Source organism: Alligator mississippiensis, chromosome 11 (genome assembly GCF_030867095.1).
Source record: "Alligator mississippiensis isolate rAllMis1 chromosome 11, rAllMis1, whole genome shotgun sequence".
Classification (NCBI taxonomy): Eukaryota; Metazoa; Chordata; order Crocodylia; family Alligatoridae; genus Alligator; species Alligator mississippiensis.
The window spans coordinates 54,624,037-54,647,449 of record NC_081834.1 but is presented as its reverse complement, the minus strand read 5'-3'; the positions used below and the strand labels follow the sequence as shown (position 1 = coordinate 54,647,449).

General features: G+C 46.7%; 1 protein-coding gene across 1 annotated transcript; it reads right to left on the bottom strand.

The window, feature by feature from the left end:
- Window positions 1–5,917: 5,917 nt before the first annotated feature.
- LOC102567836 (olfactory receptor 2C1) lies at window positions 5,918–11,994 on the bottom strand. The gene is made up of 2 exons (XM_059714093.1): window positions 11,989–11,994; window positions 5,918–6,955 (listed from the first exon to the last, which is right to left on the bottom strand). The coding sequence occupies exons 1-2, from the start codon at window positions 11,992–11,994 to the stop codon at window positions 5,918–5,920; spliced, it is 1,044 nt and encodes a 347-aa protein (XP_059570076.1).
- Window positions 11,995–23,413: the final 11,419 nt, after the last annotated feature.

Sequence of the window (23,413 nt, the reverse complement as noted above, 5' to 3'; positions counted from 1 at the left end):
AGAGAGGGGCAAGACAAGTCTCTCACTGGGATTGTGGAGAGGCAGCAGCAGGGTGCCAGACTGCCATGCATAGACCCTGAGATGGTGCAGAGTCACTTGGAGGAACTGGATGCCTTTAAGTCGGCAGGCCCGGATGAGCTCTATCTGAGGGTACTGAAGACACGGGCTGACGTCATTGCACAGCCACTGGCGGGAATACTTGAACACTCGTGGCGCACGGGCCAGGTCCCGGAGGACTGGAAAAGGGCCAATGTGGTCCCCATTTTCAAGAAGGGGAGGAAGGAGGACCCAGGCAACTATAGGCCAGTCAGTCTCACCTCCATCCTTAGCAAAGTCTTTGAAAAAATTATCAAGGCTCACATTTGCAAAAGCCCGGCAGGACAAATTATGCTGAGGGGAAACCAGCACAGGTTTGTAGCAGGTAGATCATGCCTAACTAATCTAGTCTCTTTTTATGACCAGGTTACAAAACGACTGGATGCAGGAGTAGGGGTTGACATCATATACTTAGACTTCAGGAAGGCCTTCGATATGGTATCCCACCCCATACTGGTGAACAAGTTAAGAGGCTGTGACTTGGATGACTGCACAGTCCGGTGGGTGGCGAATTGGCTAGAGGGTCGCACCCAGAGAGTTGTAGTGGATGGGTCGGTATCGACCTGGAAGGGTGTAGGCAGTGGGGTCCCGCAGGGCTCGGTCCTTGGACTGATACTCCTCGATGTCTTCATCAGTGACTTGGGCGAGGGAGTGAAGTGTACTCTGTCCAAGTTTGCGGATGACACAAAATTGTGGGGAGAAGTGGACTCGCCGGAGGGCAGGGAACAACTACAAGCAGACCTGGACAGGTTGGACAAGTGGGCAGAAAACAACAGAATGCAATTCAACAAGAAGAAATGCAAAGCGCTGCACCTAGGGAGGAAAAATGTCCAGCATATCTACAGCCCACGAAATGACCTGCTTCGTGGCACAGAAGCGGAAAAGGATCTCAGAGTCCTAGTGGACTCCAAGATGAACATGAGTCAGCAGTGTGACGATGTTACCAAATTTGCCCATTACCTTGGGGTGTGCTCATTTATTAGGGATAGTTTCTAGGGTCTTGGTGATTCTGTCAATGTGCTGCTTGTGTTACTATACGGAGCTGTCTCTCTCCCTTCTGCAAGCCCTCACCCCCAATGGAGCTATCTTGCAGGACTCAATCTCAATGGGACTGGGTTCCTCCAGTCACCAAATCAGTCATACACACAAACACACACAAATTAATGTGACACGCCTGACCTGGCCGGGCTGATCAGCATGGACAGGCTGACACCCTCATATGCCAAGAATCAGTTCATAAGAGCAACAATAAAATGCAGTCAGACTCAAGCACATGGGTAAACAGAATCCCTCTGAATCCGGCTGTGTGTCCAGCTGACACCCTCATGGGCCAGCATTCAGTTCATAAGGGCACGTCTGAGTCAAACTGGGTCAATCAGCCTGTACAAGCTGATCCCCTTATGTGTTTCAAACTCAGCACGTCCCAATCTTTGGCCTCTTGATGAGCAGACCCCACAATAATTTGGGCTTCACAGGGATCTTTAGCATAGGTAAAAGAAGCGTTGCTGCAGAGCACGGGAGGAAAGAGAAGCAGAGAAGGAAAAATATACCCAATTACTACCAGTTTGACTATAAAAGTTATTTATTGCTAAGCATATGAAATATATAATAGTACTAGTAGTAATAGACATGCAAAAGAAAAACAAACACAAACAATGACAATACTACCCTGGTTTCACTAAGTATTTGGGGAAACTTAGCTCAAGCTTAACTGATACAGTTCAGTTTCAGAAGTTTATGCCTGGAGAGAAGAGATAGAGAGCGAGCGCTGGGATCTCACCTAGTCCACGGTACTCAGGCTGCAAAGCTGACAGGCACAGTCCATAGCACAATCCTTGAAGAGAGAGACGATCTGCTCTTCCAGCGTCCCAAGAACGACAGGGGATGGTGTCAGCACAGGAGTTTTCTTCTTCTTTCCTTTTCCTCTCCTTCTCCTTTTCTCCTCCTCCTTCTTTTCTTCTTCTTTTTTTGCAGCACACACACTTATAGATTTTTATACCCTCACTTCAGCTGCTTTGAAGCACCCTTAGTAGTGTAAATCATTGTCTTTTCTATTGATAAGGGGTTATCTGGTTTGGACCATCTCAGGAAACTGATTGATAATCAGGAAACACTTAAGATTAGGGAGTAACCCAAATAATTGGGAGCCAGCTTGAGATTCCTATGGATGGCAGATATACTGATGGGATATCTCATGGTTTCTTCAGGAACAATAGATAGTTTACAGCATCAGGATTTTGGATTTTTACTTGTTGTGCACAAGCCTCAGCTTAGCATGACTTTTCCAGATCTTACTATAGTCTTTTAACAGACTTAAAGCAATTACTGGGGTGCTCATAACCTTTTGTGGAGAGGACTTCCACCAGTCGTCTCGGGAAAGATATGACAACACCTGGGATTAGGGCTCCAGCAGGCTGGATGCTGTGATGAACCCTTAACCATTGTTCCAATGTTGCCCATCCCCCCTTGGACTCGGTCTCTTGCCTCAGCATTCCCTAACCCGGCAACCGAGTTTTAGTCAATCAAGTTTAAATAGGCCTCCCATAGTGGGACCGAGGAATATACGGCCCGAGATGCCTATTAAACTTAGAGCTGTGTGTGTGTGTGTGTCTGGGTGAGGGGTGGGAAAGTCCTTAGAAAATCCAGATTAGAACTGGTCTGATAAATACTGAGCTCGGTATGTATGAACATGGGTTGATTAACATTGGAAGCACAGATTCCCCATCATGCAGCGCTCTCCTGCTTCTCTGGTCCCAGAATTCACTTCAGTCTCTGCTTCAGGCTTTCTGTTTTCCATCTCTCATGTAAATGAATGGTCATCTGGTTCCATCTCGGATGTAAATGAGACCTAGGGCAGTTGTTTCACTCTTATCACCCTGATCTGGTGAGGGTCTTAGGTGCGTCTCTCACTGCATCTTAATCAGTTTCGTTTAGGTAGAGGAGGGGAGGGACTGGGGGGTGGTGAGTCCTTTGTGAGTCAGACAGACTGCATCCTGTGCCAGGGTTGCCCAAGAACACAGAGCTGAGACGTAACAATGAAGCCATCAGAAAAGCCAATGGTACTTTATCGTGCATCAGCAGATGCATGACGAACAGATCCAAGGAGGTGATACTTCCCCTCTATCGGGCGCTGGTCAGACCGCAGTTGGAATACTTCGTGCAATTTTGGGCACCACACTTCAAAAGGGATGTGGATAACCTGGAGAGGGTCCAGAGAAGTGCCACTCGTATGCTTAAGGGCTTGCAAGGCAAGCCCTATGAGGAGAGACTGGGGCACCTGGACTTCTTCAGCCTCCACAAGAGAAGGTTGAGAGGTGACCTTGTGGCTGCCTATAAGTTCATCACGGGGGTGCAGAAAGGAATTGGTGAGGCTTTACTCATCAAGGCGCCCCTGGGGGTTACAAGAAATAATGGCCACAAGCTAGCAGAGAGCAGATTTAGACTGGACATTAGGAGGAACTTCTTCACAGTTCGAGTGGCCAAGGCCTGGAACGGGCTCCCAAGGGAGGTGGTGCTCTCCCCTACCCTGGGGGTCTTCAAGAGGAGGTTAGATAGGCATCTAGCTGGGGTCATCTAAACCCAGCACTCTTCCCTGCCTATGCAGGGGGTCGGACTCGATGATCTATTGAGGTCCCTTCCTACCCTAGCATCTATGAATCTATGAATAAGGATGGATGTATGACTGCAACTTATGTGGCAAACTAAAATACATCAGGATGTGTTTTAATTTGCTACATAACAAACTCATTTATTTTGCAATATGCCGCTACACACGTACAGTGTGACATGATTTAATTGCTAAAAAAGGGCGATTAAATTGCTAAAAATGGCAATTTTTGTCATGTGTACAAGCACCCAGTAATGGTAACACAAGCAGGTACTGCAGAAACAGGCTCTCCTTTACAGTCCCAGCCCTTGCACCACACCAGAGTTGGTGAGGACTGCTCATATTATCATTGTGGAACAGTTCCATGATGGCTGAACACATATTACTTAATGCCACGTGTAATTGTTCTTCCTATGAAAAGTATTAGCTTTGCTATGATACACATTTTACTGCTTGAACTTGTGGACCTTGGCATTTTAAGTGCAGTTAAGTGTTAACATCTCTAAGTGAAACATGTAACAAGACCCTCAGGGCAACTTTTTCACTCCAAAAACTGAAGATGCTGCAGTTTGTATTAGGAGGAAGAAGTTGGTCCAAATTTTATTTTAAATCAATATTTAGCTGACAAAAAGTGCTGATCAGGACTGGATTTTGTATCACTATCTATATGCTTAGGTAGCACAAGGAGTGGAACTGAAGATGAATTTACATTTCATTTTTCAGTAAGCAGAGACAATAGGAACCAAACCAAATTAGAATTTAAATAAATATTTGGGAATTGGAGGGGGAAGTATGCAAAAATATGATGCTAATGTAGATCAACATTTAAAAAAAGAAAAGAAATAAAATCTGAAGGCAAATTGGTAAGTGATTGATAGCTGAGAGAAGAAGACTGTAGTCTGAAAACAGACTTGTGCACAATATAAGGCGATTAAGACAAAATTTCCACTACAAGCAGAATTTGTGCCATATAGTAGGAGTGGAGGAGAAAAAAAATCCTAAAACTGAGGGAATTTTTTTTTTTAATTCCTACCTGAGCAATAGGGACGGAAGTCAATAAAACAGGAATAGGTTTTAGACCAGCATGTGAAGACAAGAGAAAATGATTTAAGCATCTCAGACACTTATAGACCGATATTTGATCATCAGAGAGAATAGCAGGCACATCTAAGGGGTTTTAAATCAGTGTTCCTTGATTAGGGGAACCAGGTCAAAATCTGAGGGATTTTTCTTTTAATAGTTGATGGCTGGAGATAAAATATCAACATCTAGGATGATTTTATATTGATCATATTAGTGGCTCCTTTGTCAGTGATTCACACAGACAAGAGGGAGCTCTGAGGCCATTGCAGGAAAGGAAGAGAGGGGTGGAAACAGAATATGCTGCAAGGAACAGTAGTTGGGAACCAGCAGGTAACTGCCAGAATGAAGAGCAGTTCAGCTGGGCAGCAGGGTATGGGATTTATTTGGGTATTGCTGGGCAGCCTGAACTCCTACCTGATAAAGGAGTAAAGCCTTTTAGCCTGGAGGCATACTTAATATTAAATACGGAGCTTGCCATAGGAACCATCCATGAAATGCAGGGAGATGGGAAGGCAGTTTAAGGAGTAATGGAAGAAGGGAAGGGGCCCCTACTATTCATTTGGGCTAGAAAAGCAGTAACACAAGACACTTTTTTAAAATCAAAGGTTTACATAACTACTAGGAGTGTGCAAAGTGGGCCCTATTCATCTGGATTCGGCACAAATCAGGGACAGTAAGTTGAAGTAAGTTGGAATAGAAATGGTTGGACAATGCTTTCCATGCTCTCACAAAACATCAAGACTTTTCTTTGGAATCCTGGCCTTTTTGTTTGGTTGGTTTTTTTTTCATGAATGAAACTAAATTATTCTCCATAAAAGAAAAAATAAAGGTAAAACGAAACAAGAGAATGGACTGATAGCTGCTAAAAGACCCTGGGAGTATATGGCTGAGGATACAGCTAACAAAATGACATATGGAGCAATACCTAATTACTAGAAGAAGCCAGGGCTTCAACTGTGGGGATAGTACAAACCATGTCAGCTGCAGCAGCCTTCCTAGGGCTGACACTTTACCCACTTGGTTTAATTCCTGTAACAAATAGCTTTAAGACAGTAACAATTCTCAGACATTACCAAGCTGGGTTGGACGTAATGAATTCATGCGAAATACCTTATTTTCCCGTCCCCAACCCTACCAGTCTTGCGGACCTTCGACCAGTTTAGAATCCCCACCCCCAGCTAAAGGGGAAGCCTTGTTATGCCAGTCCGATGTCATTTCTCTGGCCCATGTAATCTGCATCCAGAACAACTTTCCTAGAGTTCTCCTCAGGGCCCCGTGCACATCCTTGTTCCTCAGTGTGTAGATCAAAGGGTTCAGCATTGGGGTGATGATGCCGTAGAAGAGGGAGACCATTTTGCCCTGGTTCTGGGAGTGGTGGGATGGGGGCTGCAGGTACATGTAGATGGCCGTGCTATAGAAGAGTGAGACCACGGTGAGGTGGGAGGTGCAGGTGCTGAAAGCCTTGCGTCTTCCCTCAGCCGAGCGGATCCTTAGCACTGTAGCACCAATGTAGCCGTAGGAGACCAGGATAAGGCCCAGGGGCCCTGGCAACAAGAATGAAGCACCAGCGATGAGCCCAGCCTCATTGATGGAGGTCTCAGCACATGACAGACTGATCATAGCTGGGACCTCACAGAAGAAGTTGTTGATCTGTTTTTGTCCACAGAATGGCAACCGCAAAGTCAGGATAGTCTGCACAGCAGAATTAGTGATGCCGCTCAGCCAGGAGGCAGCCACCATAAGCCAGCAGAGGCGATGGCTCATGATGGTCATGTAGCGCAGGGGCTGACAGATGGCTGCATAGCGATCATAGGCCATGACCGCCAACAAGATGCACTCTGTGGACCCCAGGGACAGGAAGATGAAGAGCTGGGCCACGCAGCCAGCCCAGCAGATGGACTTGTGGGCACTGCGGAAGTTCACCAGCATCTGAGGCACCGTGGTGGTGGTGTAGCAGAGGTCTAGGAGAGAGAGGTTGCTGAGGAAGAAGTACATGGGTGTATGGAGATGGGGGTCCAGCTGTGAGACCACAATGATGGCCAGATTCCAGAACAATGTCAGGACATAGGAGATTAGAAAGAACACAAAAAATAGCATCTCCAGGTATGGCTTGTCAGAAAGGCCCAGTAGGATGAACTCTTCCTGGGAGCTTCCATTTCCTCTTTCATTCTGCTGGGAGAAATGACAAAGACATGGATGAAAGGACAAGCCACACAAAGGAGAGGAAAGAATTACAGCGCAGCTTCCTTACTCAGAATGAATCCTTCTCCCTTGTGATTTTGTATAGAAAATCAGGGCTAGGTGGTGAGAAGAATAGTTAAAGACCTGAAGGGTCATCTGTGGTGCTGGATGGGAAAGTGGGATTCACATGTCAGGAAAAAATAACCTGACCATTTAAAGTAAATCAGATGCCTATACCAAGAATTGGATTTGCCATAGACTTATGGATACTTAGGGTCTTCTTTCTTTGCAACAGGGTCCTTTATTTGTTGTGCTTGTACAGCTCTTAGCAAGATGAGGCTGTGGTTCAGAGCTGAGGCTTCTAAGCATTATTACAGTGACAATAATAATAAATATTATATATAATTACAACGATGATGACAACACCAATAATAACAACAGGTGAACAATATGAAATACCCAAGCTGTCGGAGTTACTTAGGCATTGCAGGTTCTAATTCCTATGTACACTCTGGCACATCACATTTCTGAGCTAGATGCCCAAGCTCCTGATACAATGCATATAGAGGATTAAATGCTGAAGATCCTTTATTATTACTAGGGGTGTGCAAATCAGGCCCTATTCAATTGGGATTTGACCCAAATCAGGGACAGTGATTTGATTAGTTGATTTGGATCACTGTCCCTGATTCGATTCAGCTGAATCTAAATCTGAAGATTCGATGCTGGTTCGGAGAATCAGCGATTTGGACTTAGACACAGCTTTAAATGTTTTTTCTATATACCTTGAGGTAGCAGGCATGGCTCGTGATTGCTATGGTGCTGGGGCACATGGGGCATCCCAGAGCAGTGCGGGGACCCTCCATGTGCTCGGTGGTGGACCCAGAAGTGGACTGGAAGTACTTTCAGTCCATTTTGGGGTCTGCCACGGAGCGCACTGGGGGGACTCCCCCTCCCCACCCATCTCAGTGATCAGCCTCAGGGGGGCCCTGGGTGACCTCCCCAGACCCAGGAGACACCAGTTGCTGAGCTGGGGGGGGGGTGCGGGGGGGCATGCGCTCCCCAGTGGACCCAGAAGTGGACTGGAAGTGCTTCTGGTCCACTTCTGGGTCTGCTGCCGAGCACGCTGGGGAGCCTTCCCACGCTTCTGTGGGACACTCCATGCACCCCAGCATCGCAGCATTCAAGAGCCCCTGCTACCTAGAGGTATGTAGAAAAAACATTTAAAGCTGTGTCTATGTCTGAATCTCCAAATCTTTCTGAATCTCCGATTTGATTCAGAGAGGTTAGAGGGTCCTCTGATTTTATTCAGTTTTGGAGATTCGGCCGCTGAATTGGGCTGAGTCTCTGCCGAATTGAATCAGCAGTTGAAGCTTTGCACAGCCCTAATAATTACCTCCTCCTTTCTTCAGGATCCTGAGCCAGGAATTTTCCCCTGCTGTTAGGCACTTAAGCCAGGTCACCTACAGAGGTATCCAAGGCCTGGCCTGATCCATGAAAGATCTCTTATTTGTTCTTGTAGGAGCTGTACCACATTTATATAAATGCGTAAGCATTCCTCACAGGAGAGACTTGAATGGTTGCAACAGGCAAGATTATGAATGATTCTTCCCTAACTATCCAATAGTCTGGTGGTTAGGTATCGACATAGGAGTTTAGGAGACGTAGGAACCAGTCCTTACAGGGGAGCAGAGAGGGATCTGAACCCAGGGCTCTCAAGTTCCTGTGGAGTGCCCTGAAGGACTAAGACACATGCACTCGCCCATCTCTGCATTTTGCTTTATGAAGCATGTCTAAAGAACTGGCCTCATTAACAAGACAGTTATTCCACCAACCTATTTTGAGAATATGACTTCAGGGCTTCCAAAGCACTTTGTTACCCAGGTCGGAGATTTGTGTGTGCCCACCATCAGACATTTAGCTGCCTCAGAGACTTAAGTATCAGTGGTGGTTAGCAGATAACTGAATGGGGTATTTGGTCATTTCACTGCTATTGAAATCGTGGGGTATGTGTAGACAAAAAGAAGGGCATGTGTGCACGACACTTTAAAGCAGATTAAATGCTTTTGCATTGCTTTAATGGCATTGGTGTTTGCACATGTTGGCAGCATATTGCGCAGTAATTCCAGCAGCTTTGGCACATTTGGTGGCGTAATGCACCTTAAATGACTTTGGGGCGCAGCAAACTAAAAGACCTCTGAGAAGTTTTAGGTTGCTGCCCTACAGCCACGGAGTGAAGCACTGGGCTCCATTTGGCTCAGGGGCTGTGCAGGCAGCCCGTGCAGGCAGCCTGGCAGCATCCCTGGAAGGCAGGCTCCACCAAAGGAAAAAAAAAAAAGCGGCAAGCTTGATTTTTTTTTTTCTCCGCACTGGAGCCTGCCTGCCTGCATGAACTGCGCGGTGACCCAGTCCTTCTCTCTGCGGCTGTGGTGCCCCTCAGGACCTCCTGAGCCGGGTGCCTGTGGACAGGTGTCGCCTGGGGGGCTGGGCTGCTGCTGCCATGGAGGGAAGCACCAGGCCCCCCTCTTGCCCCTCACAGCCCAGGGACTGCTCCACCCACTAACAGGTCACCCTTCCCTCCCCACTGCCAGAGAGGCAGGTAAGACACAGGTGAACACGACACAGGGATTTACTTCACCCTAATTTAAAAAAAACCCACTGCTTCAATTTAGGGTGAAGTAAATCCCTGTTTCATTTACACAAGTCCATGTATACAAGTCCAGTGTATCCTAGGAAGCAGGGAAGTGTTTGAATACATTTGAGAATCTGTGCTATGGATCTGTGGCAGTAATGGGATATATTTGCAAAGCAACGTATGTGCATAGAAAATGACTGATAGTAGTGGGACATTTGTGAAGGCACGAGCTGTTTTAACTGTCTTCCCATGAAAGAAATCTTCTGAATTCAGATTTATTTGGTAATATTTTTGTCCTGCCTGTATATTTGGGAGAGATGTTAGACAAGCAGCTGCATCTTAAGTTAAATACTAGAGCGATGACTTCTTGCTTTACGTAATTAGAATATCCATTTCAACTGCTCTTTACTTGTCTTGTAGTTACCTCTGAATACTTCCATGAGCTCCACACATCTACTGCTCTTTTCCTCTTCTTTAAGGAACTCTTTTCATTTACATATTGGAGTTAAACAAAAGTCATTGTTTTATACTCGCCTTTTTTCCCAGACCTAAGGAAGGGCACTTTGTGCCCCAAACCTTGTCTAACATCCTTCCTGACTGTACAATTGATCCAATTCGAGATGTTATCAGATAAAGATGTTTTTTACCTATTCCCTGAACCATTAAGGCTACAACAGCATTATGACCCTACTCCTGATTCAGGCATTTAGAAATTGGGGATTCCTGTTCCATTTATATTTGAATCCTCAATAATCTAACTGCATATGGTATCTTGTTATGAATAATTTCAACCTTAAAGCTTGTTAATGTTGTGTTTGTGCCTGAGTGACACATCTATCGCAGAAACACTAAAACCATATACTATATGGGGCAACTTTAGTGACCTGTACCAGAGACTACAGCAGAAATACACTTATTTCCAAAAGCAAACTGTGACCTTAACTCTGAGCCTTTAAGGGATTAAATGATTTTCATACCTCTGAGCATTTACAAATAATTCATAACTTAGTTGGGGATGGTCTAGTTGGGGACCATCCTGCTTTGAGTGGGGGGTTGGACTAGATGACCTCCTGAGGTCTCTTCCAACCCTCATTTTCTATGATAACTAATTACTTTTTTCTTATTTGTAACTTTTTAGCAGTCATAGAAACATTGTGTGTCATTAAGAACACACTTCTGTACCATGGACCTCGAATTCCCTTCCCAAGTAAGAAATGACCACTATAATAATTGACTTTTGCTTATCCTACTACTATTATAAAGTGATGATTCCCACATAAGTTAAAAACATTTTCATATCTCTTTATTCCATGTGTTAGGGGGGATGCCAGCCCTACCAACAGCATTGGTATTGGCCATCTGGGGGGCACTAGCCCCATCGAGGTGGCACATGCACCCCCGTGCACACCTTACCGGTCGCCTGTGTCTGGAGGTAGTAGTTTAAGACTAAATTTTCAGAATTTTGACTATTTATCAGCCATGCAGGCAAGTGGATTCTGCCATCTGCTAGCTATACAATTCTTCACCTAAAAATATTATGCAAACTCACAATTCTTGAGTGGTTTTCTTTTCAGGAGCCTGTATCCTGCAAAACCCTTGACCAAATGACACCAACTTTGCAGACCTAACTTTACCTCATCTTCACAACAAGTGTCAAGGTAAGCTGTCTATCTGTGTCCATCTTAGATAACTTTTAAATACTGGCTTTTATGGCTTATCTATAATTGGGTGGCTGGAAAATTTGAATTTTGTGAAGAATGGAGAAGTACACAGCAATGTAACAGTTGCATTGGTATCATTTGATATGCGTATAAACTACTATAATGTACTTGGTGGATCTGGATGCTTCTGTAGCAATAGAAGTATAACAACAAATTGCACATTAAACTCATTTTTATTCTGGGTTAAAGATACAACATTCCTGGTTAAAGATACAACTTGTATCACTACAAGAACAGGCAGATGTAATGGATCATAAAGGTTAATATATGCTCCCCAGTGATGGATGTATTCATGGGCTTAAGTTGAGCCAGGTAAAACCTTTTTATGGTCAGGAACTAATGTGGGGCTGTAGATTCTCACAGTGCTTTCCAAAAACAGGTTCCCTTCCTACAGTTACAGTCTTCCTATGCATAAAGGTATCCCCAAATAGTTTTTTTCTGGAACAGGAATCTGACCTAGGTGCATATCTGTCCCCTGTCCTTCCTGTAGGTGTGTGAGCACAATATGTATTTATCCTCTCAGAACTGCTGGGAAGTAAGGGAATGCCATTATCCCTATTTTAAAAAGCTAAGAAAGCGAACAACCTAGCCAGCTTCCAAACCCTGCGGAGCAATAACTATTGTTATTATGAACAAATGGTTAGAAGTAAATCTTCTGGACTCACCTCCATTCTCCTCTGCCCAAATTCCTCCCACCTGACAGCTTCCTGATGCTCCTGATAGCTCTGATGCTCCAGTTCCAGTGCAGAATCTGTACTGTGGTGCCTGCTGTCTGTACTGACACCTCAGGTCTCTGTAGGGTCCTGGGACAAGGCACTCCTGGGTGGTCAAGCTCTATTTCTAAGGGTCCTTATGGAGGTCAGAGAGATCAGCTAGTTCTGACCCCTTCCTGTGCAGCAGCACCGTCTGTGCCTGACTCTGGGATGCTACCTCACCTGCTGCTGTGCTCCAGGATAAACTTGCTGGGTGGCGGATGGTGCAGCTGTGGCAGACACTTGGAGCTAGCACCCTATAATTATGGGAACCCTGACCCTAGCAGCCAAGGCTTCTCAGTGTGTGAGCGAGGGAGAGAGCTAGATGTGGTGGTTGGAAAAACAGAGACTGAGTGGATGGACCTTTGTATGAACAGATGGATGGATGGGTTGCTATTACCCCCTACAGCTGATGATCCCTGCTTTTGTTCCTAGTTCCCCTTCTGCTTTTGAGTCCCTCTTCTGATTGAGCCAGGTTTGTCTTGCACCTGGGTAGGCTTAGCTCTGAAATCCAGCTGAAAGAATCCACATATCTGTGAGTGCAGGAGGCTCTTCCTCACATCCCAGCATCTCTGCCCCCAATTCCAAAGGGCTGTGTGGGGAGTGAAACAAGTTTTTATGGATATTAGAGCAGGAGGAGTATGTTGTTTCAGCATTGCCTCCCCATGGGGGCTGGGAGCTCACCTGGAAGCTGATAGCACTGTCCTTCCCCATGAACAAGACAGAGACTCGAATGATGACACTGACTCAGGCAACAAAAAGGCATTGGATTTGTCCCAGGAGAAGCTTGAAAAGGTGGAGGATAAGAAGTGATAATAGTTTATTCTGGGATATCACAAAAAAACAACTGAACAGTTTTCCAGGGGCAAAAACTCAGGAAAAGCAGCCTGGTTGGTCCTCTAGGCATCCCACAATGCACTGCTTTAACCCCATTTCTGGTCCCTCTTGAATTTTGTGTAGCTGTTTTGGCCCTGATGGCAGAACTCTACTGCCCAGAGGTAACCTGCCCAATGTGATCACCCCCATCTATTAATTACCCTGCATGGAAGCTTACCCATTTCATGCTCACCACCTGCCCAAGATCAAATTTAGTCTGAATTTGCCAGCACCACCAACTGCCAAGAACTGCCATCTCTCCATCCATTCACCGATCAGGGAGATCCTCAGAACTATCCATCTACCACCCACCAAAGCAAGTTTAGATTTCCATACCACCATGTACCCATTCATTCTTCCTCTACCATGGCCCCACAATCCACTTCTGGCACCATGGACAAGCATGGCACCAAATGGATTGGGAAAGAGGTAATTGATCTCGTTGCATCTGGGGTGAGATTGAGAACCTGCTCAGGTCAAGCCACAAAAGCAAGGTGTTGTATGAACAGATCACAAAGAAAATGGTGGCCTGGGATATGATGGTGACTAAGTCCATTGTTGGTCCAAGTGCAAGATAACTGAGGCTGTGGTTCATGAGGACATAGGATGACAACTGTATGTTGAGTGCCAGCAGGGTCATGTGCACCTTCAGTGAGGAAATGTCCCACATCTTTCAGGGCAGCAACTTTCCTGGGTCCCTAGGGAGCAGAGGGGAGCGTGAATTTACCATGCTGAGAGTCAGCAGCATGACTAAGCCTGTCTGTTGGCTAGATGGCTTTGCAAGTTGCAACTTCAGTTGAGGAGTTCTTTGTTATATCAGGGTGGCAGCCAACAGAACAATGAAATCCTGTTCCTTGCAATCTACTTTCAGGCCTGACACTTGCAAATGGTGGTGGCAGCACTGCAGGACCAGATAATCCCCAAGGATGCACTCTGAGTCTGGTGCCCAGAAGGCTTCCAAGCCAAGGAAGGCCAGTGCCTGCTCAAAGATTGACATGCTGGCTTCTCTGGTGGAGGGCAGCCATTCCTGGGTTGTGGAGATCAGGCAGTGGAGGGAGGAAGAGTAGCTGTACCACTGCCAGTACTTGGCAATAGTATGGTACAACATCAAAGAGTCCTGGCACACTGCCACGCGGATTGCTGGGTAGCATGCAGGAGCCCACCAGCGCCATGCGGCCATTGCAGAGTGGGCCAGTAAGATGCTCAGTGACTCCATGAAGATGGGACAACAGTTCAGGTATCACCTCCTGTCTGCCTTGAGCCTGAAGACAGAGGGCACCCTTGCTGCTATTTGCATCACCCTATGATATAATGGATTGGCAGGACCATCCATTGGCCCATGGGGACACATGCTGCCATCAAGCTTCACCTTCCTACAGAGAGGCCCTGCAGCAGGAGTGTGAATAAGCACCCACAGCCATCAGGCAAGTGGACATTGCTGCCTGAAAGGTTATCTGGCAATGGCTTCCGGCACCTGAGGACGTGCTACTTATGCAAGCTAAGGTCACACCAGGCCCATGGTATACTCGCATCCACAGAGGAATAATGAATTTCACCTCTGTACCGCTTGGTTACACTTTCTGGATTTTTTTTACTTGTTTTTTTTTTTAACTGATTCCATATATCTCCACAATCCACAATGGGATTGTTTTCCACAATCCCATTGTGCTGTGTAATAAAAGCCATCCCTGTTGCCTGAAGTACTGTCATGGTGTTCACCACATGTGCAGAGTGCAAGGATTCAGAGGAATTAAAGCTTGCCAGGAAAAACAGCTGCTGAACGTGCTGCTTGCCTGTCCCAGGATCATCTGTCCCTCCCTCCTCTCCCAATCACCCTGGAGCTTGTTCCTGCATCTCAGAGCTGACCAAAGCAACAGGGCATGGAGGAGTCATGCTCAGTTCAAGGTGGTTCTTCTTCACTGCCTCCCTCCTGCCCCTCTTTCCCCATCCCTTCAGATGTCCCTTGATATCGATAGCAACAGGAGAAGAAAAAAATATTTCCTGGCCCCAAGTGGTGACCAGCAAAGCTCAGAAACATGGGACAACCAGATACCCTCCATTCTACAGCACGACTCAAGCACCTCACAGCCTGTCACAGGGACTCCTGGGCTTTCAACTGTTACTCTTGGCAGCACACTCAAGCATTGCACCAGTGGCTCACGTTATCCAATGTTTTCTTGAAAACTTCAATGAAGGAGATTCCACAACTTCCCTAGGCAGCCTACTCCACTGCCTTACTTCTAACAGTGACAAAGTTCTTCCTGGTATCCAATATAAACACACTACACTGCAATTTCAAGTTACTGTGTGTCCTACTCTCTGCAAAAAAGGGAGAAAAATTGTCCTCCCTCTTCTTTATGGTAGATTTTCATATATTTGAAGACTGCTACCATGTTCCCCTCTTAATCACCTTTTCTGCAAGCTAAACATGCTTAGTTCTCTCAGCCTCTCCACATATGGCTTGTTTTCCAAGCACTTTATCATTTTTGTGACTTGCGTTTGGACTATTTATAACTTCTCCACATTCCTTTCAAAATGCCATGCCCAGAACTGCATAGAGTACTCTAGTGAGGCCTAACCCATGCCAGGCAAAGTGGCGCTGTCAGGTCAGTAAAAATGTTTTTGTGCCTGATCCAGAAGTTATTCAAAGTGAATCCAGAAGGAAAATAAGTCTAACACACGAGAGACATAGCATGATAACAAGGAACAGGACAATAAATATTTTCATGGTGCTCTCCAAGGTTACTGATTCTTCCATCACTCACCCCTGTGTATATCGGAAGCGAACCCTTTGGTGTAACATTGCCAGATTTATTGTTTTCATTAACTATGGTTTAATGAAGAGTAACTCCAATGGACTGACCAGATTACTTTCTCATTCACCCCTGTGTAAATCAGGAGTAATGGCTCTAGGATTCATTCTCTTCTCTTGCTCCCTTCCCTCAGCAGAGACTCCAAGTGAGTCCATTCTAAATTCCCAGCTCAGCCTCATGTAAACCAGAAGTGTTCAAACTTCAGCTTCAGAAGTCCAGGAAAGATGAATGGAAAGTCCACACCAACATAGTTTTAGCCCTGTCCTGCCTTGGGCTTAGAAATATGTTGTGAAGATTATGTGCATCCCCTCCAGTCATATGGGTGCAATGTTCTTGGATCATGGAGGCACCAGTTGGAAAAGGCTTAACAGAATAATTTTTGTGATCTGGAGAGTGGTAGGCCTTGGGTAAGAGCAGGCCTGAGCCACTCTTCCAGCACCCTCTGCCTTCTGTGTGTCATCAAGGAGAAGAGGTGAATGCTTTATCGTGATTGCCCATCTGCCATATTCTTGTACTAAATTCCATAGGTTGTGATAATAGCAACATATCGGGGTTATCTTGTCAATATGCCATGGGATCTGTAAGACAAAAGATAAGTAAAAGAATAGTGTTACAGAGGAGTCTGCAGATGAGAGTGAAGAAGATAAAAAGATAAATGAAGGGTCCTCTGATGCGGCAATCCCAGAGTTGTTTTCAGGGGAGCAGGTCCTGTGCCTGAGCAGCTGCCTCCTACCGGAGGAGTTGGTAGCTCTGTTCTAAGGAATTCCGGTGACTGGTTCCCTGAATGTTCTTTACTCTCTGCAAGGGCACTGTTTTATGAGGTGGGTTATAGGTAGGGACCTACCTAACTTGCGGCAAGAGAATGCAATTGTCACAGCTTGCTCACAGTCCAAACAGCCAATTTTGGGGTAATTTTGTTGTGGCCCCACCCCTCAGTACTCATTGATGGAGAGGCCCCAGGGGGAGGAGGGACAAGGGGGTGGTCACCATCTTGACTGCTGGCTGTCCTTCATGTGGTCCTCCCCCTCAATGCTGATTGGTGGAGAGGCATGAGAGGGCAGCTGCCATACTAGCTGCTGCCCTTCATGCCATCCTACCCGCTAGTGCCTTCCCCTACTGGGTGGGCTGAAAGGATGGGCTGTGGCAGCAAAAAGGGCAGATGACTTCCAATGGGGAGTTAGCACTTTATTTTCATTAAGTTTTTGTTGTTGTTGTCGATTTCTAGGGCTGTGCGAAACAGCACCATTTCGTTTCAACTTCGGTTTCACCATTTCAATGGGACAGTGTTTCATTTTGAGTTTTGTTGCATTTCGAAAGCACTGTTCCATTTTGTTTTGTTGACATTGTTTTGACATTTCGCCTATAGGCTGTAATGGGGAATCATGAAACTATCATAACTTTCTCATTTCTTCCTGATTCAAATGACAACACCAGGGAGGGTAGCCCCTGCAGAGGCCACAAAGCCTGTCAAGTTTCGAGGAGATAGGTGCAGGGGTTTCTGGAAAACTGCACCTCAAGCTGCTGACCAGCAAAACTCATGACGTGTGATTTTGTGAGTGTGTGTTAAGGTGCGCCCTCACTGGTTCTGGGGCCTCTACACAACACGGTAGTGTGACCCAATGAGGCCGCCTCCACCTCTACAGCCTCATCCTGGTCCATCACATTAAAGAACAACAGGTAATAACTTGGTGAGCAGCACAGTAGCACCAGCAGCATCTCAGGCAGCCAAACTGTCACAGACTAGAGCCTTTCTTTCCTTTTCTGCAGGAGCTTCTTCTCCAGCAGCTGCCAGAGAACTCTCCTTGCCAGCCCCAGCTGTGGGACTTAGATGTGCCCAGGGCCCTGCATCCTCCTGGCCAGCTGACTGGGGACAGGTGCTAGGGGTGTTGGTCTAAGGACATGGCACTGGCAGACAAGGTTCTTTGGGTCAATCTAATCTGGTGTCTTGTAGTAGACCAACTGAATAGTTACAGAAATATATCTTAGCAAGGTTTTGGGGTTGAAAAACCCTCTGTCAGGCTGAGGAAGCACCTGCAGTTGGTGTGTGTGCTGTTCCTGGATGGAAGGAATAGTAAAGAAGCCAGAGGCTGGCCTGGCATGCAGTGCAGGCAAGAAAGTCTCCATTTCCACCAACTGGCATCAGGGGGTGAGGGACAGGCTGGGCAGGGGGTGGGGGTGGGGAAGTGGGATGTAGCAGCGAAGGTAAAAGTGCAGAGGTACCTGGGGAATCAGATGTCCGGCAGGTTGCAGTGTGTCAGAACTCCAATGTCTATATTATTGAGTACATGAGTTTCTCTACCTAGGAGGTTGATGAAGTGCAGTTCATACTTGTACTTCTCCACTTCTACCTGCTACATTCCCCCTTTCCCCCCACCCCAGCCTATCCCTCACCCCCGATGCCTCAAGCATCAGGTATGTGGAGTTCCACTGAGTCTCCACATCCTGTATAATTTTGTGCTGCGTGATGCTCAGCTCTGCCTGTTTGTCCCGCAGCATCTTGCCCCCCTTGATGCTCTGCTGGAAGTAGCCCGCCACATTCCTGCATTTGAAAATGAGCTTGCTGGTGCTGCTGCCACTGTCACCGGCAGCCCTGTCCCCCTCCAAGGTGTCACTAACAATGAGGTGGAACTTGTGTGCCACACAGCGGATACCAACAAAGTTGGCATCACAGACCACCTTGACCATATTGGCCCAATTGTCAGCGATTATGATGAACCCGCGGGTGAGCTCACCCTGCCCAACAAGCCACCCCTGCACCAAGCGATTCATGGCCCCCATGATCTTTGTTGCCATGTGGGACTCATCCATCACCTCAGCTTGAAGAAGAACCCACTGACAGCCTGACTGGTCACACCAGTGCCGTGTGATGGAGAGGTAGGCATGATCTCCACCCCAGCTGCTTCAGATGTCCAAGGTGAAGTGTAAGCCCACCTGTGGACCTGCCTTGCACAGCTTCTCCCTCAAGTACTCCCTACCTGCCTCATACAGGGAGAGCACCATAGCCCTGCTGAAGGTGATGTGTGTGGGCATGCAGTATGATGGGGCCACAAGCACCATGAGCCGCCTGAACCCTGGCTGCTCAACTAACAAGAAGGGCTGGCCATCTAAAGCAAGCATCTCCCCAGTGCTCTGGGTGACCTCATTTGCCTTGGTAACGAGCCCCTCTTTGTCCCTGCCTTTCCCCCACTGTTCCAAGGTGGTCTTCCTCAGCTTCTGGGGAATGGGGGCCTTGGAGGGAGAGGGGGACTTCCCTTTGGGCATGCTCCCACTGGTGCCAGGCTGTGGAGGAGCAAGGGTAAGGGGGTGGTGCCTACGGAGGTACATCAGCATCCCCGTGGTGCTCATGTGTGGTGTTCCCTTGCCCTGGCTGGTTTTGGCTTGGCAGTGCAGGCAGATAGCATATGTAGGATCATCTGCCAGCTCAGAATGATCCCAGACCACACTACCCGCTCACTTCTGGGGTGCAGGTGCATGTGTGGATGCTGCTTTTTCCCCTCCTCAGCAGGCAGGGGCACAGCAACAGGAGGAGCAGACTCAGCTGAGCCACTTGCCTCCACAACCTCTACCTCAACCTCCTCCAAAGTGCCTTCTGGGGAAGGAGACCTGTCTCTAGGGGAAACTTGTGGAGTGTGGAGCACAAACTCAGATGATTCCCCCTTCTTTCCCAGAATTTCTCTTGCTAGGGCACTGTGAAATCCAGCTCCAGCTCTTCCTCTTGCACTGGAAGGCTCAGCATGGGAAGTGAAATGGGGGTGGAGGAAACTATCATGCTGCAGCTTGTTGTCATGGTGGTGGTAGTGGTGGGTGGGGTATGGCTGGTGCTCTTGGAGAGGTTGGAGACTCAGGCACAGGCAGTGGCACTGGCACTGCTCCCCTCTCCTTGCTGCCTGTAGAACTAGTATAAGCCTCATGCCTGCTAGTTATAGGAAAGAGGTTGCGTCTCAGTTTGGGAGGGCTGGGGGAGGGAACTTACAGCTCTCCCTCTACCCACTCTTCTGCCCTTCCCTGAAGGCTGGCCACCTGCCTTTCCAGCACCCTTCATGGTGTGTTTCATAGCGTCTTTGCCTTGGTGTGCCAGAAAATCTGTGTGTTCTTCTATAATTTTATCCGATTTCTGTAATATATGTAGATAATTGTATATGTATTTATATAATGTATGTATGTATTTATATATTTATGTAATAAATAAAAGAAATATGTATGTATGTATGTATGTCTTCCTATATAAATTCTATATTGTAATATGCTATATAATTATGCTGTGCTTCCCTGCACGTGAATGGAATGCACACTGTGAGAGAGAGCACAGATTTGAAAAGAATCAAAATAGACTAAACAAAAAGATTTTGGGGGAGGAATAAATTGAAGGGAATTAATCAATGAGTATAATAATAATAAAATAAAAGGAAACTAAAACAAAAGTTATTGATGAATCCCACTTGCTAGGCTAGCAAGTAGGAAATGAATGGTAGCCTTTTGTCGTCTAATGCTGCTGAGCTTCTGGAAGACACAGCTTAGTAATTGACCCCAAGGCAGAAAACAGCTCAGTTCAAACATTGCTGCTTTTTATGCTGCTTTACCATCCCTCCCCCAGAGCACTGAGATTGGAAGGGACTTCAGGGAAGGATCACTGTCAGTGGCCAGCTGCACAGTCAGTATCAGAGCAGTCCTTCCCCCTCCCTCTACTTACTTTCTGTTTCCCTACAGGCAAGCCCAGCTTCAGCTTCAAAACTTGAAATGTTTTGAAATGTTTTGACTGCCCTCACTTCATTTCGAGGTTGTTTCAAAGCCCTTCGTTTCATTTTGATTTTGCTGTTTCGAGCTTGGAACAAGTCGAAACGAAACAGCTGGTGAAATTTTGCACAGTCCTATTGACTTCCTGGGAAATCACAGCCAATGCCTTTTGTGTGTGTGGAGATGACTGTTTTTAATGGTTTCAGTTTTCATGGAAACCATGAAACTGCAATTTAAGTAGGTCCCTAGTTAAAAGTATTGCAGGGAATTGCTCACAGAGCCAGAGCTCAGGTTGTGTTGGTAGATTCTTTGAATGACTGAGATTTCTAAGGAAGTTTCTGGTTGCACTACGTTTCCACTTTATTGCTTGGTTCTAAGGGTAATTGAACTTCTTATCCTGGAAGAACAAGAACAGGTGCAGCACAAGGACTTTTGTTACTCTAGGCAAACAAAACTTTGCCACCCCATCCTTGTAACATACGTGGGACCTGGCGAGGATGGGCACCAGACAGAGCCCTGGAGTGGAGGCTTGGCAGTGCCAGAGTTGCTCCACTCAATTCTGCACATGACCAGACAACTGAGGGAGCTCCTAATGAAAATGTGCAAAGTGTGTGCACTCCATGTTTGCCATCCCTTTTAATTTGCTGCCCTAGGTGGCAAGCTATGCTTGGCTGGTTGGTTGTGCTGGCCCTGAACAACGAGGCATAATCATGGAGCATTAGCTCCACACGAACAATGTTAGAGGATGATTAGCTGGCCACAGGAAGTTAAAAGTTTCTAGGGAGAGACAGGGTGTGGGTGTGAGTGCAACGCAGGGATAAGAACTCTCTCAGGGTCTGGTCAAAGACCCAGGGCTGCAAGGCTTGAGGCAGCAGCATCTCTGAAACCAGGAGAGGGAACTCACGTGTGAGAGCGAGAAGGAAGACTGCAGTGCAGCACCAAGGAACCAGCATGAAGCCAGCAGCACCTTCTCAGGGTTGAGACAAGACCCCAGCACTGCAAGTCACCCCTTTATGAACTCTGTTTAAGGAATTTAATGAGTTTAAAGGCTCTGTGCGCTAAGCAATAATCCTGAACCTGCTATAAACACTGATGAGGAAGAGGAGAGATGTTTGGTGAGGCACAAGAAATGATGGCCCAGGTGTTAGGTCTAGGAAGCGTAGAGGCCTGTGACAGATTTTCCTATGTGATGCCGGGGAGGTCAACTAAACTAGCATCTCTGTTTCAGCTGCTTCTCTCTAAAAATGGGAGCAACAGGATTCATAATGATTCTCTGACTTCTGGAAGTTTAGGTTATGAACTTACCTTGAAGAAGTGCAGAGCAACAATCATATATGGGCTAAATCATATTTTACTTTATGTGCCTATATGGCATGTACAGTCACCTAGCTGCAGTCTTTAGCACTAATTTACCTCTCGAGATTCTGTTTCACTTTGTAGTAAAACAGAATTGCTCTGTGCATACGCATGCTGGAAGGGAGGCGGAGGGGCTTTCTCACTTATTAGCTCAGCTGCTTAATGTTTAGGGCATTTCCCTAGGGAGGAGAAGACCCAAGTCTGAGGTTTCATTCCCCAAGAGTTTCTGCCCCAGTGAGAGCAATGGGTTAAGCAAGAAGACAGGGTTCCTTTCTTCTAGCTCATGAGTAGTCCAATATATCTGCCTCTCTTGCCTGTGACTGAACCAGTCTTAAGAAGAAATCTAGAGAGGGGTCTGGGCAATGTCTGGACTGTGGCCTGGTGGCCATAATGCTTTGCCAGGAGGCAGGAGCTGCAGATTCAGATTCTTTGGGGAGGGGGCTGGGGGAATTTGGATTTGCTACTCCCTGGATAACCGCTAGGTTATGGGAACTAAAAAGTGAATCTTCTACTTCCCCCTCTTTTTTTTTCAGGGTTAAAATGTTGGGCTTTGCCTGCCCCCTTGTACATACCTGGCTGATTCTAGTCTAGCTGATGCCATTTTGCCACTCAGCTGCTTGACTAGATTGTGGCCCCACTAAGCATATTCGGTAAGCTTGCACAGGCAATGCTGTATTGCAAATGATGTGTAAGTGCTAGTGCAGCCTGACTCTTTCTGGGAAACTTGTTCCTTTGAGAGAGCCTATGGAAATTTTCCTCTTCTTAGGCCACTTCCTTAACTTTAACCATGAAAATGTTTCTTAATATAATGTCCTTGAAAGGGTGGTTGATTCCCTGGGGGAGCTGAGATGCAAGCTGTGCAATTGGGATCCCCCAGGGGAGGAGCAGAGCCAGACTTGCACCTATTTATGGTCAAGGACATGCTAAAAAATATTTAGGCTTTGCGAAATGCTATGGTTCTTTTAGGGAGGGTTTAGAAGAAATCCAATGATGTTAAATTTGCGCTGCCATCATACCCAGCATCCCCACAGGGCCTAACACAGCCTATCCCTAAGCATGCTTATGGTATAGCATCTGGAAGAGTCAACCTTTAAACAGGAAGTGATGCCAAAGCTTAACCTAGTGGAGCATGCTCCTTTTCTCTTGGTTCTGTCAGTGTTTTAACCATCTACTCTGCTTTTATCTACATGCCAGTTGTCCCAGTGAACAAAAGTTATCCAGAACTGATTAAGTCAGGCTTCTCATTGGAGAGGCAAGGTTGGTGAGCCCCCTGCAAACACAACGATACCACATCAGCCTAAAAGGCACATGAGCATAAAATGAGGACTGATAGGAATACCTCAGCCTGGCCCCCACTTTCTCTCCTCGGGGTCTTGCACCCCATAGGGCCCCGGCTGGCTGTAGCTGTGCCTGGCCCCCACTGCCTCTGGTGTTACGCAAACCCACCCGAAGGTGAGGGCTAGGGTTACGGTGCTCCCACCTGCCTTTCACCGGGGTGGTCACTGGCCAGGCATTTCCTGGAGGCTCCCGTGCCACAGAGAGCCCCACCAGGCCACCCA